The 17,717-nt window shown below is 42.7% G+C and overlaps 1 protein-coding gene across 23 annotated transcripts in view; it reads right to left on the bottom strand.

Annotated features, from left to right (window-relative positions):
• LOC141110879 (low affinity immunoglobulin gamma Fc region receptor III-A-like) overlaps positions 1-17,717 on the bottom strand; it is a 110,978-nt gene that overhangs the window by 58,772 nt on the left and 34,489 nt on the right. For 18 of the 23 annotated variants that reach the window (XM_073602600.1, XM_073602599.1, XM_073602607.1 and 15 more), the window contains 2 exons: positions 14,304-14,324; positions 13,070-13,138 (listed from right to left, as the gene is read on the bottom strand). In XM_073602600.1, the coding sequence (XP_073458701.1) occupies positions 13,070-13,138; positions 14,304-14,324 (90 nt within the window). The remainder of the gene's footprint in view (positions 1-13,069; positions 13,139-14,303; positions 14,325-17,717) is intronic. The other 5 variants (XM_073602614.1, XM_073602613.1, XM_073602610.1 and 2 more) reach the window with 1 other exon arrangement.

Below are 17,717 nucleotides of genomic sequence, written 5' to 3'. Positions count from 1 at the left end.
CCCTGAAGAGCTGGAACTATAGTGGGGAAAGAAGTCACCTAGACTTGCACATATTGGGCCCAAGGATCCCAAGTCTTCTCAAATTGCATTACTGTGTTATTGATTATGTTGGCAATCTTCCGATGAATCATAATCTATGAGATTTTATGCATAATCCCCTTTACAGAGACTGAGGATTTCTTCCATGCTCCTGCTATCGCGATTATGGTTGCAAGGAGGATTAAAAAACATCAGCCACTGTGTACTGTGACAGGCATTAGCCACTGGTTCACCGTAATGCTATTTGTGGCTGTTGCTGGATAGGAAATATCCTATTCCAAAAACCTCTAACCTAAGGGCATTCCCACCAAACATGATACATTGTTCCCTTTGTAGCACATCCCTGGAAACAAACAGGGGAGGAACTAGGGTACATTTTTACAGACAAGAAGGGACTAAGTATCATCTGGTCAGTGATTTTCAAGTCTTGCCACAGATTTTCAATTTGATTTAGGTCTGTACTTTAACTGGGTAATTTTAACACGTGAATATGCTTTGATCTAAACCATTCCATTGTAGCTCTGGCTGTATGTTTAGGGTCATTGTCCTGCTGGAAGGTGAACCTCCGCCCCAGTCTCAGATCTTTTGCAGACTCTAATGCCGCGTACACACGGTCGGAATTTCCGACGGGAAATGTTCGATGTGAGCTTGTTGTCGGCTGTGTGTATGCTCCATCAGACATTTGCTGTCGGAATTTCCGACAACAAATATTTGAGAGCAGGTTCTCAAATTTTCCGACAAAAAACTCTGTCTGAAATTCCGAGCGTGTGTACACAAGTCCGAGGCACAAAATTCCACGCATGCTCTGAATTAAGTACGAGACGGAAGCACTCCATCTTGTAAAACTAGCGTTCGTAATGGAGATAGCACATTCATCACGCTGCAAATTTTTTAATCTTTCAATTCAGCGCTTTCTCTTCTTCTTTTTAATGCTAGAATAATGAAGTTGCTTTGTTGCTGATATTCACACAAAGTTCTGACAAACTGATTTCTTATTATTTCTCGTGATGTCCTGAATAGTCTTTTTTTTTCTGCCAGATCTCCAGAATAATGTTTGTTTTTTTTATAGTGTTTTTTTTTTTTTTTTCCTCAACATCTCCAGAATTTTTTTTTTTTTTTAGTGATCTCCATAATATTTTTAGTCATTTTGTGTTTCAAGTTACCACAACACCATTATTATCTTGTATTTTTTAACATCAAAAGAGGTTGATGTGCAATGTGCTGGGTGTTCAGTTTGCTCCTGCGCCTTTAAGGAGGGTTGGGCTCCCTCCAGTCATCTGCCCTTCCTCTATCCATTAGAATACATGTGCTCCCACTGTGGAGACTCTTCAAAGTTAGAGTTAGGGTCTGCAGGATACAGGGTGCCTTGCCGTGGCCTGCAGCTTATGTATGTATTTGCAAATTACTAACTAAACCCCTGTTTTTAACGCATACTGTTAGGCAGGTTAATTCGGTTGGTCGCAGACTGGTTGGTAAGTTGAGCTTGGAAATTCTTTGGTTTTATTTTACATGCGTTTGCCCTTCCAGTGCTTCTTGCTGTGACCAGTTATAGGTGGGGGCAGTGACCTTTTTTGTATTTTTGAAATGTACCTGCCTACTCACAAATAAACTGTCCTTTTTGAAGTAAAACATATAGCCAAGTATTTGTCAAAAAAAAATTACAAATTTATTAGGGGTCATAACAAAATAAAGAAGAAGGCAATGCTGGATAAACTGTTGAAATTGGTGAAGCCTTTGTACCCCAGGGCAGACATCAATTATTTGACAGGCAAAATTGGTAGCCTGAGGAGGCCATTTAATAGGGAGCACAATCCGGTCCAGGACTCCAAGAGATCGGGAGCAGCAGCAGATGACAGATATGTCCCGAGGCTGTGGTTTTACAATAGTCTGCGTCTTTTGCCAGACCAGACCGAACCCAGGCCATCACTTTCTTGACTTCCTTCCACGCTTCCTTCCAGGCTGTGGCTGTGGTGTTGAGATTTTTTGGTGAGTTGGCCCCTCAACCCCATATTTAGGGCCTGAAATATGACCTCCTCACAGATGAGGCATTGGCCCTACTCCATTTCTTGCATTTTGCTGGCCGTCATACAGCCACAGGCCTCTTGAACACTAGGGGTGTTTCTGAGGACCGCAGTAGCCTGCCAAATGAAAGCGCTCGCTGACTCCTCCAGGTTCCTCCCCTTCCTGGGCCTTTTAGTTGGAAGGCGGAGGGGAGGAACCTGCGATTCGGTCAGGCTACAGGGCACAGCCACCTCCTGGCTGCTACTTTCCCCCGCAACCTCCTGGCTGCTACTTTCCACGCCTTCCTTCTGGCTGAGACTTTCCTGTGTATGAAAATGGGACATTGTTTTAGTTTTTTTGGTCATCAATCACACACAATTTTTAGCTCATGACTGTTGCAAATTGAATGTTACCAAATAGAAAAGACTATCATTCTGACCCCAGCATTTTTCATTCTTGTCCCAAACATTTTTGGTTACTACTGTCTATTGATATATAAACCACTTTGTTAACTCAAAAATTAGTGATCAATAATAGCATCTAGTTAACATCTTTAATTTTTTGACAAGAAATATGTTGAACAATGCTATACCTGGCTCAAGCTGGGCTCCTCCACATCTTCTTCCTGGGTGGAAGGCCCAGGTTGGACGTCGGAAGCCTCAGCTGAGGTGAAAGGAAGAGTGGAAGGAAGAGTGAAAGGAAGGGTTGAGAGAGATTGCCTGGGTTCACTCTGGTCTGACAAAAAACGCAGTCTGTTGTAGTACCAGAGCCTGGGGACATAAATGTCATCTGCTGCTGCTCCTGATCTCATGGAATCCTGGACCTTTTTGCGCTCCCTATTATATGTGCTCCTCAGGCCACCAATTTTGCACTAAAAATAGAGGATGTTTGCCGTGGCAATCACCGGCTTCACCAATTCCAACAGTTGATCAATCTTTATTTTGTTATTATAAAATTGGTGTTTCACTTGCCACAGACAGGGCAGCTCTCTGTACATATCAATGAAGTTGGGGAGGAAGTCGTGGTCATTAAATTTATCCATATTCTCTGAAAGACACAACACAAGACAAACCCTAATATCAGGCTAAACTCTCCTAATCTTGTCCCAATATAGGCCTCAATCTATAAGCAGTATAGCCCACTAACCACTGATGCCCCAAGTTAAAATTATACCTTCGTTAGCACGATCGGCGCTTGCGCTACTCCTTCCTCCACTCACAGATCGTACGTACGACGCACGCGTATTATGCTTTAGATACGCTACGTATGCATGAAACTCCACCCCTGAACTTCTTTCTAGTATATTTCCCCGCCCCCTTCCCTTTTGGCACAGTGGAAGAGCAGATGGTGGAGAAACAGCAGGTGCGTGATAATAGCAGCAATGAGGAGGAAAGCCCGAAGCCAGAAACGTCCCGATCCCGGAGGAGATATAAGGCCTCAAACATGTCCTTTGTAGAGATGGTGGACATCTTGAAGAGGGCAGACTATGATGGGAAGTATGGACCTTACCCAAACCCAAATGTGAGAAAGGCCAAGATCATGACTAAAGCTGTGAGAAGTCTGCAGGAGTTTTGGAGTACGACAAGGAAACACTGGTCAGACCTGAAATTGAGGGAGCACGATCAGTATAGAAAGATCCGGAAAGTGCTTCTAAAAAAGTAAGTATTTGTCCTGTGTTCCTATTATTATTATTACTTGCATGCTGCTCCATGTGCTTTTCTTTACTGTTGTACAGTTTAAAATGGCAAGTTTCAGGTTTGTGGGCACAGTAATCGTTCGTAGTAAACATAGTTTGTTCGCCCACTAATACAATTTTTTTGGCAGATGCAGGTTAACTACATTTGTTCATGCCTATTTGTATTAAAAGAAGTTTAGTACATTGGTTCGTAAATAGAATGAAATGCAAACTTGATTCAGTGTAAGGAGAGGACACTCAGCAGCTGTTTACACATCTGGACGCAGAAGCACAAGTGTGGGACACCAGAACAACCTTTTTAGGGTGTCCCACACAGGTGCTCCAGTGGATACTAGGGGTCTCTCCATGTGTGAAACTTTACCAAAAAAGGTAAGTATTCCAGCTTTAAGAAAGGGAGAAAATCATGTCTTCAGCTTGGAACTCTGCCAAAACAGACAATTGTACGACACTTCCAAGCAATGTTTCATATTGCTATTTCTTGCCTCAAATATTTGTGTGCTAAGTATACCTTTTTTGTATTTACACAGGGGAGAAAATAATCGGGACATCTGAGGACACCAGGAACCCCACACCTACTGAAGTAGGGGAAATTCCCACACACCATGAAGAAGATATGGAGGGAGAGGTTCAGGAAGTGGTGTGTTAAGTGGGCGAAATAGTGACCACAACAGGTCAGTGTCTGAGACCACTGCTTCAGGTAATAGATGTATGCCTGCATATTTATAATACATGGTGTGTTTTTTTATTTATAGGTGATGTGGATGTTGTGGAATAAGAAACTAATTTCAACAGTGAAAGTGCACAAGTCCTCATCAGGGAGATAATGCTGTGCAATCGGGATTTAGAGAAGGACAAGGAAAACATCAATGATGTACAACAAAAAATGAAGAACATCAAAAATTTTACAGTTTTTCCTCAAAGAAGTGAACAGAATCTTCATCACGTTTGGGCCCAAAAACCCCCCCGCCTGGCCCAGACCATCCTGTGACTCCCCAAGTTGAGGGGAGGTATTGCTTTGCCGGATGCTAACCTCTATCTAATGGCATGCTATTTGACCCAGTTCTGGACTGGTGTCAACATGGAGCCCTGAAGCAGTGGGTACAAATAGAACACACCCTAACGGAGACCAGGTTGGAGTCGCTGCCCTGGTGCCAAAAGCCCCTGCCAAACCACATACTGAACCACCCTACGGTGTGAGAAACATGGCAAATTGCCCATAAAGCTTTCCGCGACTTCTCAGTCACACCGCTGCCATCGCCGCTCGCTCCCATTGTCGGAAACCCGGCCTTTGTTCCGGGGCTTAAGGACTCTAGATTTCTAGAGTTGCTGGAAGTTGAACGATAACAAGCAAGACAATTCCTTGTCAATGGCCAGTGGAAGAACAGGCAACAAATCCCTGATCCAGCCCTGACGGGACTGTCGTTCTGGCAAAAGATATAGCTAGCCTATTTTATTGGCTCCCTGCCTTCACCGGTGGCATTTAGGAGGCAACTAACCTCCTTCGAACTGCTGAGTTTGGAACAAACCCCACTGAGACATGCTATCTCCCTGACCTATCAACTACTAATAGCCCAACCCCCAGACTTTAGACCTCCCTATATAGCCAAATGGGAACGTGACCTGGGGGTGCAATTCATGGAGAAACAAATATATAGGCTCTTTCTTTTCGCTCATAAAACCTCTATCTGTGCCAGACACCAAGAAGCGGGATTTAAACTACTATCCCGGTGGTATTATACTCCGGATAGACTACACAAGATGTTCCCTCAGAGTGCGGACCTGTATTGGAGATGTGGAGAGGTGACTGGTTCGCTCCTTCATGTCTTCTGGTCCTGTCGAATCCTCCGGCCTTTTTGGACGGAAGTGCGCCGCATAGTGAAAAGGTACCAGAGACCCCTGAATTCTTCCTTCTACATCATCACAAGATCCCTCCTAAGGTCTACAGGAAATCTATTATCCCCCTCCTTACATCGGCGAAAAGTTGCATCCCCTTGCTCTAGAAACAGACACAGACCCCATCGGTAGCCATATGGTTGAAGAAGATATCGGAGATAAAGGCAATGGAAGATCTGGTGGCCACGGAGAAATGCCTCAGCGAGCAATTTTCAAAAAAAAAATGTTTTGGCACGAATTTTACTGCGAGGAATATGGTGAGCTGTTGATCTAACTTCTCAGTAACACGCTGTGTTGCTAACTTTTTCTTTCTTATTATGGGTCGCATGACCCTGGGATCAAAGTGGTCCCTGTTACCCTTTTTACATGTAATATGGTGTTTGCCATGTTAAAAATGGACATGTGAGATGCAGAACCTCCCTATCCTTCTGCAACTTGGTGAAACCCCAAAGATGGCGAACTTTTACTGTATGACTACATTGATTGTAATATCGATTGCCTTTGGCGGAGTTTACTGTTAGCTTTATACATATCATTGTGATAGTTTCTGTGTTTCCACATTTATCCTTCTTAAATAAAGAATTTACAAAAAAAAAAAAAAAAAACAGTTTGGTGTTTTTTTATTTTTTTTACTAAAGTTTTAAAGATATTTGAAAGCCAAATTTTGAAGATGCACACAGTGTGTCAACATGTGCTATCTGCCATCACGGGATATCAATGTACGCGTTTTGTGGGTGCAACCCCTTCCTCGCAACTAAAGTAGATAAGAGGAAGGGGTTGCACCCCCGAAACACATCCATTGATTCCCCATGATGGGAGCTAGCACATGTTGACATTAGGCATGGGATCAGGAGGGAAATCCACATTTTGACTCCCAATTTGTGTGCATCTTCAAAATTTGGCTTTTACAGGGGTGACATCACCCCATCTGATGAAGGCAAGATCAACATAGTTTTAACATACTAATGTCTCATATTGCCTTCAATTTATCAAAGTTGAACTTTGTAATTTCCTGAGTTGTGTATGTTATGGTTTTAAACATGCCTGTTTAACCTAAAAAAGGATATTTCTAGTGTCAAACATGAAAATGTTATACACCAAAGATGTTGGTTTGTTAAAAAAAACCTTTTCTAATGCACATGTGAATGTGCATGGAGTAAAATGTTTTATACACAACAATGTGTGGCTTCTTCTTTCAATGCTCAATACCAGTTTTTGGAGTAAGTTGGTGTAGTTTACAATGACAATGGGGGTATTTACTAAGGGCAAATCCACTTTGCACTACAAGTGCACTTTCAGTGCAGTTTCAGTGCAGTTTCAGTGCACTTTCAAGTGCACTTGCAGTGCACTTGTAGTGCAAAGTGGATTTGCCTTTAATAAATAACCCTCACAGTGCTCTAAAATTTGCCCCAATCATGCCATTTTGGGGACTCAAAGCAATTAATTCATGGAACTGAAAAGTAGGGCTGAAACAACTAATCGATTAATCGACAACTAATCGATTATGAAAATAGTCGTCAACTATTTTCATAATCGATTAATCGGCCAGTCGATTATTTGGCCTGCATACAGAATGAATTATTTGTTTACATATCAGGAAATACAGTGCAGCACACATACAGCTCAGTACACCATCCATACATGTCAGGAAGTGCCTGAGAACTTGTGAATGTGAATGTGTGAGGAGCAATGCCTCATGGAACATGTAGTCCTGGGCAGGAAGTGAGTGGGTCTAAAAGCAGAAGTTTTTTTACCTTGCTATAGGGGCACACTATACTATAATTTGCAGTTTGCTATTGGGGCACTCTAAAGGCAGGAGGAGCCAGGGGCATCGGTGGGGGACCCCAGAAGAGAAGAATCGGGGCTGCTCTGTGCAAAACCATTACACAGAGCAGGTAAGTATACCATGTTTGTTTTTAAAAAAAATTACTTTAAAGACTGTGCAGGGAAGATCAGCATCTGAACCCAGAGAAGGTGGAGGCTGATAGACTGGAGGTAATAGAAGGCATTACTAATACATTTAAAGTAAACTTTTACATGGAGGCAAGCCACATTACGTGGGAGCAGGGCACATTTCAAGGAGGCAGGGCACATTACGTGGGAGCAGGGCAAGTTACATGTGCCCCAGTGTGAATGGGGTCTAAATAAAAATGTGATCTCTGAGTCTGATAATATTTACCAGATTCAACCTCCAATAGTATATACAGTATATCTCTTCTGTCTGTTATTCTCAGAGTGGATTAGAGATTTTGCTCCCTAATCATATAGTTGATTATTTATATTTACCACTGCATATAGATTTTGAAGAATAAATTGCCTTTTTTTAAACTTTACATATTAAATTATACACCACACTTTCTTTAAGGTTATTATCTGATTAATTGATTAATTGAAACAATAATCGGCCAACTAATCGATTATAAAAATAATTGTTAGTTGCAGCCCTACTGAAAAGGATGATTATTTTTATCATTAATGCATTACATACATTAACAACAAAAACAATGTGTGTGTGTAGCAGACCCACAACATAATAGTTAGCTGAAGAAGAGATTGTCACCTCATGTATCAAATAAATTACGTTTGCACTATTGAAGAAAATGGGCAAAAAAAAGGCCATTGGAGAACCTAGGAGAGCTAAAAGAAACACGAGCAGTAAATCAAATGAAATATGAGTTCAGTTTATACCAAAAAAATGTATTTTGTATTTGTATTTTAAAAATGTTTCAGACATTGTCTGGCATATCAATGGCCCCCTACCCACAAAGTACTCAACATACTTCTGTCTTACTTCGCTGGCGCTTTGGGGGGGGCAAGCCAGGACGGCCAGGTTCAAGTGTCGTCAAGGTAGTTGGATTTTGAACGCCGGCCTCAGTCCCAACTGAGGCCACATAAGTTTGTAGCATTTTTCTTTAGGAAATTGTGAAGAATGCAGCAGGCAAGGACAATATGATTCAGTTTATATTCCGCCATATGGATCGCTGTCAGAAATAGGAGGAACCGGCTGGCCATTATTCCAAACGCATTCTCCACGACTCTTCTGGGTCTGGCCAGCCGATAATTAAAAACCCTCTGCTCCGGGGTAAGGGTCCTCATGGGGAACGGCCACATCAGGTGATCACCCAGCCCAAACGCTTCATCAGCGACGAACACAAACAGGAGACCAGCCCTGTTGTCTTCCAGAGGTGGCAAGCCCAAGCTGCCATTCTGGAGACGTCGGAAGAACTCCGTCTGGGCGATGACTCCACCATCCGACATCTGGCCATTTTTCCCCACGTCCACATAGAGGAACTAGTATGTCGCCGACACCACCGACAATAACACAAGACTATTAAACCCCTTATAGTTGTAATAGTACGACTCCAAGTTGGGGGGTGGGATGATGTGGATGTGCTTCCCATCTATTGCCGCTCCACAGTTAGGAAAGTCCCACTGCTGGGCAAACTGAGATACCACAGTCTGCCATTCCTGTGGGTTTGAAGGAAACTGTGGAGTCAAACAAGAAAAATTAGTACTTTTGCACATAACATCGCAAGCAGATTAGACAAAAACATTCTTGGCCAACATAAGTATAACATTTATTTTAAGGAGTATTTAAAGTCAAAAGTATTATGTCCACTTATCAGATTCCTCACCCCCTCTGATGGCCCATTGTAAAAATTGTAGGGTGGGGGATGTTTTGGACAGGTAACCCTCTCCACTTCATTGAAAGCTGAATGCATAAATAATGTGTGTTACTTTGGCCAGCCCCTCCTTACTACACTATTGGCAGCCCACTGGACAGGTAAGAAGTGTCATAATCCAAAAATTTGAATACACACTGTCCAAATTGGAGCACATTTTTACATTCTGCAATTACCTATTAAGATAATAGGAGAACAAAACTTTAAACAGTACCATTTGAAAGTATTCAGGCAGGCCCTTGCACTACATGCTTTGGTGAATTCATCCATAAATCTGACCACAAAAGAGGTAGGTATAGTGTGGCAAAGTCAGCAGATAGAGTATTGGTATCGGTTGACTTAGCGGTTGGGGTGAAGGGAGGGTTCCAAATGAGTTTGGGCCCCCCCAAAAAAGCCTCTTGCACTATGCATGAATTTAAGGACAAAATAACATTTGTACACATTTTATGGGGGTGTTTAGGGTAAGCACTACAATGGAGCTGACAAAATACATTTTTAAGTGACTAGGCTAGGTATGTATGGGCCCAGGATAGCATGCTGGGGAGGTTAGTGAAGGAAAATGTGCATGAAGGACAAAAAAGAGCATTAAAAGCTTCCAGCATGCATGAGGATAAAGAGGACATTCACAGCATATTACAATCATGGTAATTAGGGAATAATGAAATAAATACAATACATTTGCAAACATTAAATACATAGAATGCGATGTTAAAGGAGAAAACTTACCTTAATATAGTCCTTCTGCAGGACCTGTATGATGGCAGAACAGGTCTCTGGAATAATGATTCCCAGAGCCTGGGGAGAGATGCCAGTCGAGAACTTGATGTCCTGCAGACTTCTCCCTGTCACCAAGTACCGCAAGGTGGGGACTAGCCTTTGTTCAGGAGTGATGGCTTGCCGCATGCAGGTGTCCAGCTTCAGAATATAAGGGGACAGCAAAGCCAACAAACGGTGAAAAATGTGGTCCGTCATCTGGAGATAATTCCTGAACTCATCAGGATTATTCTCCTGGATCTCCAGCAACAAAGGCTTATGAGAGAATTTGTCACGCTGGAGCAACCAATTCTTCGTCCTTGAACTCCTCCTCGCCCTGTTCATGGACTAGACTTGGGTCAAAGCAAGAACTCCAACACCAAGTCCCTGCACAGCACGAACTCTACGAAGAGCACGTACCCGCAACATGGCTTCGGCTGGTCAAAACGAACTAACAGAACGCACTGAAAAACAGAAAGGCCTGAGAAGAGCGAGCTGAAAAATCAAAAACAAGCAGACAAGAATGCACTGAAAAACAGATACGAACTATTAAATAGAATGCACTGAAAGACAGTAAGAACTGACAACACGCACTAAAGAACAGATACAAACCCACAAGCACAAACTGAAGAGCAGTAACGAACTGAAAAGCACGAGGCTGAAAAGCGTGAATCGTCTCTCACCAAACTTCTACTAACACGAGATAAACACGAGATTAGCAGAAGGAGCCCAAATGGTCTCATCTGACCAGAGCACCTTCTTCCAAATGTTTGCTGTGTCCCCCACATGACTTCTCGCAAACTGCAAATGGGACTTCTTATGGCTTTCTTTCAACAATGGCTTTCTTCTTGCCACTCTGCCATAAAGGCCAGATTTGTGGAGTGCATGACTAATAGTTGTGCTGTGGACAGATTCTCCCACCTGAGTGTACATCCCTGCAGCTCCTTCAAAGTTGCTATGGGCCTCTTGGCTGCTTCTCTGATTAATGCTCTCCTTGCTCGATCTGTCAGTTTAGGTGGATGGCCATGTTTTGGTAGGTTTGCAGTTGTGTCATACTCTTTCCTTTTTTGGATGATGAATTGAACAGTGCTCCATGAGATGTTCAAAGCTTGAGAATTTTTTTTTATAACCTAACCCTGCTTTAAACTTCTTCACAACTTTATCCCTGACCTGTCTGGTGTTTTCCTTGGCCTTCATGATGCTGTTTGTTTCTTAAGGCTCTTTAACAAACCTCTGAGGTCTTCACAGAACAGTTTTATTTATACTGAGATTAAGTTACCCACAGGTGGACTCTATTTACTAATTAGGTGACTTCTAAAGGCACTAGATTTTAGTTAGGGGTATCAGAGTAGAGGGGTCTGAATACAAATGCACGCCACACTTTTCAGATATTTATTTGTAAAAAAATAGAAAACCATTTATAATTTTCCTTCCACTTCACAATTATGTGCCACTTTGTGTTGGTCTATACCATAAAATCTCAATAAAATACATTTACGCTTTTGGTTGTAAAATGACAAAATGTGGAAAATGTCAAGGGGTATGAATACTTTTTCAAGGCACTGTATGTTTCTTGTTGTTTTAAGCACTGTTTTTGTGTTGTTTCCTTAAAGTATTTACAGTTTTTATACCTTTTATTGTTGATATTGCTGTAATTTATTAAGTGGTTGTAGCCAGGATGGCTTATGAAAAGGGGAGGGCAAGTGCAGACAGGTTGCCTACGGATATGTTAGTTCAGTTAGTGGCTGACCCAGGCTGGGGGGGAAAGAGTTAAAGTGATTGTAACATGTTATACTTACTTACTGTGCAATGGATTTGTACAGAGCAGCCCCGATCCTCTTCTTTTCAGTTCCACTGTCAGCGGTCCTGGCTCTTCCCCTACCTAGTACCCTCAATAGCAAGCCTCTTGCTAAGACAACACGTAGGAAAGTTCGCTCCCAACATTGGCTGGGCCCCGCCCCCTGCTCTCTCCTCATTGGCTCTCTGGCTGTGATTGACTGCTGTGTGAGCCAATGAGGGGAGAGAAAGACCCGGGAGAGCCGCTGCTCTCATGCACATCATTGGATCGAGATGGAGCTCAGGTAAGTATAGGGGGGCTGGGGGAACTGCACCCAGAAGGTTTTTACCTTTTACCTTAACCCCTTCCCGCCCGCGCTATAGCCGAAATATGGCTACACTGCGGGCTTAATTTGATGGGAAGGCGTACATGGACATTCTCCCGTGATCGCACTGCCTGCATGCCCCCTGCGGTGCACTCTGTGATCGCTGAGTCCTTTGGACCCAGCTTATCACAGATCGGAATAAAGGGCCAATCTTACCGGCCCTTTACCACGTGATCAGCTGTGTCCAATGACAGCAGTAAACACTATCCGGTTATTGCCTTTTCATTCCTCACGCTGACAGCGTGAGGAGAGAAAAAGAGAGCCAATAATCAGCTTGTGTTAAAGGGACATCGGCACTGATAATCAGGGCACTAATTATCAGTGTCCTGATTATCAGTGCAGTCCCAACAGTGTCCATCAGTGTCACCTATCAGTGCTGCCTATCAGTTACGCCTATCAGTGCCGCCTATCAGTGCCGCCTATCAGTGCCGCCTATCAGTGCACATCAGTGCTGCCTATTAGTGCCACCTATCAGTGCCCTTCATTGTTGCCTATCAGAGCCCATCAGTTCCGCCTATCAGTGCAGCCTTATCAGTGACTCCTCATCAGTGCCCATCAGTGCAGCCTCATCAACACACATCAGTGAAGGAGAAAATTTACCTGTTTGCAAAATTTTATAACAAACTATAAAAAATGTTTTCTTTTCAAAATTTTCAGTCTTTTTTGTTTGTTCAGCAAAAAATAAAAAAACCCAATGGTGATTAAATACCACCAAAAGAAAGCTCTATTTATGTGAAAAATGTCATATGGGCATGACCGCGCAATTGTCAATTAAAGTGTGACAGTGCTGAAAGGTGAAAATTGGCCTGGTCAGGAAGGGGGTAAAGTGGCAAGTGGTTTACCTTCTGCCTTTAGAACCACTTCCCCTTGTGTGCTTCTGTTTCTTGGCCTTTTGGATCCAGCCAGGCCACCTGTGATATAAAAAGGAGAAAGGCTGAGGTCCAATGGGAGCCGCTCTTAGCTGTAAATGCTGCAATTGCTGTGGAGGAGGACTGCTGCACCTTGCAGTCCGTCTGAGGCACCGGGGATCCGGAGATTAGCCAGGACTTGGAGAATGCCTACAATGGACTACTGCCTCTTGAAGGTATGCCTGGGCAGCCACCCCCACTAGACAGTTACATTTTGAACTGTGTCATGCTCGCTATTTTTGTTCTATGAGAAGTATTTTTACAGTAAAAGTTGTCAAAACTGTTTTAAGCCTGGTCTGAAGTCATTCAAAGGGGTGCATGATGGTTTCCGGCATATAAAAGAACCAGGGCCAGTAAAGCACATGTGGGGTATGAAGCAAAACTACTAAGCTCTACTCGGCAAGTAATGGAGGAGTAATGCAGTTGCCATGGCTAACCAAGTGCTAATGCAAAATATATTGCAACCGGTGGTAAAGCATGGTACCTGGTGTAGGTGACAGGTCCCCCGATAGCGAGGGGGTCGATGCTCTGGCTCCCTTCTCAGCGGTTGGTCTCCCATAGCAACTGGGACTGAACCCACATTCTGGAGACCCACAGCCTGACCACATGGTACGGGAAGGAAGGAGTTAACAAGTGCACACATGAGGTCTGTGCTGTGTGCATGGCGGGACCCCATTCTGTCACTGGGAGTGAGGTGGCAGAGGTATGCTGGACTGGTGGTGAGGTTGTGGGCTCAGGGGCATCCCTCCTATATGCAACATACATTAGACAATGATGTGTAGTGACACAGGACAGCACTTTTCAGAGGAACTCTAAACTTTTACTGCTACACACAGTGACATGGTTCATCTCTAAGTCGGGGAACTGCCTTAATGTTAGACTTTCACATGACCACAGTCCCTGCCTGGTTCCGGGCATTGATGAGCATGTTCATGGCGAAAGGTACTCCCACATGCAGGGCGACTGGTCCCACCCACAGCTGTTCATAGACATTCACTGACAGGTACGTTCATTGTACTGTGTGCTTCAATACTAAACATATAGCATGGATTTGTGGCTGGGAAAATATGACTTTGCATATTTATATACTACAATACTATAATAACACTGTATATAATCCAAACCTAAGACCAGAAACAAGGTTTAAAATATTATCAAATCGACTTACCAACTGGTTCCCAAGTAGCCCCTAAAAAACAGAATATAGAACATTTCATTAGAATTTTGTATTTGATGTTTGTTTTTTCTCTCTGTAGCTGTGCCAATGTCATACACTGAGAAAAGATCTGCAGGGAAAAGAGTATTCTGTTCTAGAAGGATATATTACCAGAGCTGAAATAGTTAAAGAGAAATGCGTCTACAGCCATTGTTGACCTCTCCCTCTAAATATACGAATTGTCTGGCTGTCAGCTTGTTCCTTGCATTTTTAGATATGGTAGCTTACATATTTCACCTAGCTCACACACTTGTTTTCAGCATTAACACATTTTGGGACATGCTTTAACAAGTATTGCGTTAGGGCAGTTCAATAATATTGGAAGGACTGCCAAAGCACAGGAACAGACCAAAAAACAGACATGCAGTTTTTTGTTTTTTACAGCACACTATAATGCATAGTGGTTACAAGGTGTTGCTGTATACTGCAACACATGCATTCCTGAACTCCGTTGCCCTAGGCCTGGTTCACACCTATACAGGTTGCAGTTTGCATATTCCAGGTGTCTTTTGCTTTTTTCAATACACATTTTTGATCCATTAAAGTCTATGGAACCAAAAACCAGAAAAATATCCCTGGCCCTTTCCATAAAAAGCAAACATGTGAACTACATCCATAGGAAACCATGTTAAATGGACTGTAGTTTGTTTCTGCAAAACTGAAAACGCACTAAACAATGCATGTGAACCAGGCTTTAGTGTGTCCTTGGAAAGTTGGTTGCCTCTTTCATGCAACACCTTTTTCCTGTAATACCAGACTAGATCGTCAGACGACAGCCCCTTAGTCAGCTCTTTATAACTTCAGCATCAGCTGAAGCATCCAACTGAGGGTGCAGCACCCAGCTGAGGCCAACAGCAAACACATGGCAGGGCTGCCCAGAGGGCAGAAAGCCCTCCAGGCTGGACTTCTCCTCTGCAGGATAAGACCCAGAAGCTCTGTGTCTCAGATTATTTATACAGACTCCTAGCAGCCTTCAGGGCCACTGGGCTTGGCCGTTCATCCTTACACCCTGGTTACCCCAGCTCTCAGGTCACTCTAAGGACACAAGAAAACATCAAGACCATGTAACATTTGGTCTTACAACCTTGATCAAACAGCACACCCAAAATAGAACCAAAATAAATATAAAACAAAATACAATTGGTTGCCAGCTCACACTCGGAAAGTGATTTCACCACACTTTTTATCAAGACAGGAAAAAGTGTAAACGCTAAAAGATTTAACCCTTGAAGGGGACAAGTTCTTTATGACCTTACTGGTAATGCAGGGGTCATACCTCTAAGGTGAGCGGCCATTGTTCACTGTAGAGACACAAGTGGCACTTTTATATCCACGCAAAATTGCACTTTATACTTTGATCACTGTAGTGATTGAATATTTTGGAGTTTATCATAAGATTATATGCTGCAGACTTTAATACAATCATAGATTGGTTCTTTTATTTCATTTAATGTGACTCATTGATTAATCACTATAGGTTGTGCTGCACTGTATTGAGTTTTTAAAGTAACATTTGGCACCTGGCTGGCTCAACAAACATAAGAAAATGAGCACAGCCAGGGAAACAAGTGCTTGACACAGGAAGACAAATTAACCGTTTGTAGGCATCTGCCTACATGGTTGCCTTCTAGAAATAAAGCTCTAGATTTCATAGGCTACAAGCACATGGGCGGTTTGGCCTGCAGTATCAAAGTGCAACATTTTCAGGTGCTCAGGAGATACAAGTGCTGAGTTCGAGCCACACATCCATGAACGTATATTGACCTAAATGTGAGTAGAGCGCAGTACAGCGTCCAGCTGCTGTGTAATTCAGCCTTTCATAAATTTTAACAGGCTACTGGGATGCTGCATCTGTGCATTCCAGGCACCCAAAAACAGCAGGATTTAATGATAAATGGCCAAACCATGAGGCCATTAAAATATGAAAGAAAAAAAAAATCTACTGTGATTCAGTCTGCTATAAAAAAAAACATGAAAACTTCCAAGATGGTGAATGCTTTTTAAAAACACTGTAAATTATAAATAGTAAAATAGTAAATTATACTTATTCATCGTTTACAGCATGATGCTACTTCTGCAATGATTTTGCTGTTGAGTCTTTGCAAATTGGGAGCGGAGAGACTTGCAAATAGGACGCTTGTCAGACATTAAGGGGAGCATTTTACCACTGACCACCAAAGAAAGGAGGCACTTTTTGACTGACCAGCAACAAAAGGGATCACTTCACCACTGACCACCATTATACAGGAGAACACAGCATTGAGCATTTTGCACACCCCAAACATTCTCCTCACCACTGCACTCTCTAAACCGATGGTTCTCAAAGTGTGGGGCACTGTGACATGGGGAATGTGCCACTGTAGGTGTCCTGCCACTGCTGCTGAGGAGGTGGGCTTTGCTGCCCAGGCCATTTGACCCTGTGCCTAATGAGTCTGGTGTTCTGCATGGTCCTGCCCTGTGAGTGGGGAAGCAACTATGAGAGGATGGGACTTTACAGAACACTTCCAGCCACTAGAGTAGTGTATGCAGTACTATGCTCTGGAGAACAGAAGGAGTGTTAGGTGAGGTTAGTATTTCTACTGAGAATATATTTATGTGCCTGGGGGATGGAGAGGTGTTTTTTTATGTTATGTGGTTGGTTGGTATGGTTGTGCAAGAGGGATGTATATACTGGGAGAAAGTTTATAATCTGCATTTGGAGGGCGTACATATGTACTGTACTGTGCTGCTGATGTGAGGGGGAGATATTTATACTCTGCTGGTTGTGGTAGGGTTAGTGTATAAATGCTGTGCTGGTGGTGGGAGTGATATTGGATATATATTGCGCTGGTGATTGGATGGGTGGTTGCATAATCTGTGCTGGTCACATATTCTCATTCACAGCACATTTTAAATATATATGTCCACAATAAACAATCATTCACACCATAAAGCTATTTAATGTTAGATGCACCTCAACCACTACTTTTTTTCATAAAGGTTATAAAATATTAACAGGTAGGGCAGGAAATGAAAATATAGCTGCTTTCAAAAGGGGGCACTGCTATATAAGTTTGAAAACCACTGCTTTAAACTGTAAGGTGCATTATACAGGTATACACTTGAACAAAGTGTTATAATGCAATTTCTCAGCAGTTAATGGTTGCTCAACTAATTTATTGAAGTTCTGTTTAAAGCAGAACTGCAGGCTTTTTAGAACAGGCTGTGAATAGACGGGGTATTATTGCAGAAGAGACATGCAATATGCATATTTTTTTATGACATGTTTATTTTAATTTCAACAATATCAAAATGGGTGGAGTTGGAGATCTTGCACCTTACCCACTGTGGATATCACTGCGTGTGCCCACTTCCACCCTTTCACAT

The sequence above is a fragment of the Aquarana catesbeiana genome, linkage group LG10 (genome assembly GCF_042186555.1).
Source record: "Aquarana catesbeiana isolate 2022-GZ linkage group LG10, ASM4218655v1, whole genome shotgun sequence".
Taxonomy (NCBI): Eukaryota; Metazoa; Chordata; class Amphibia; order Anura; family Ranidae; genus Aquarana; species Aquarana catesbeiana.
Note: the sequence above shows the minus strand (reverse complement) of the source record. Positions and strands in the feature narration are given on the sequence as shown.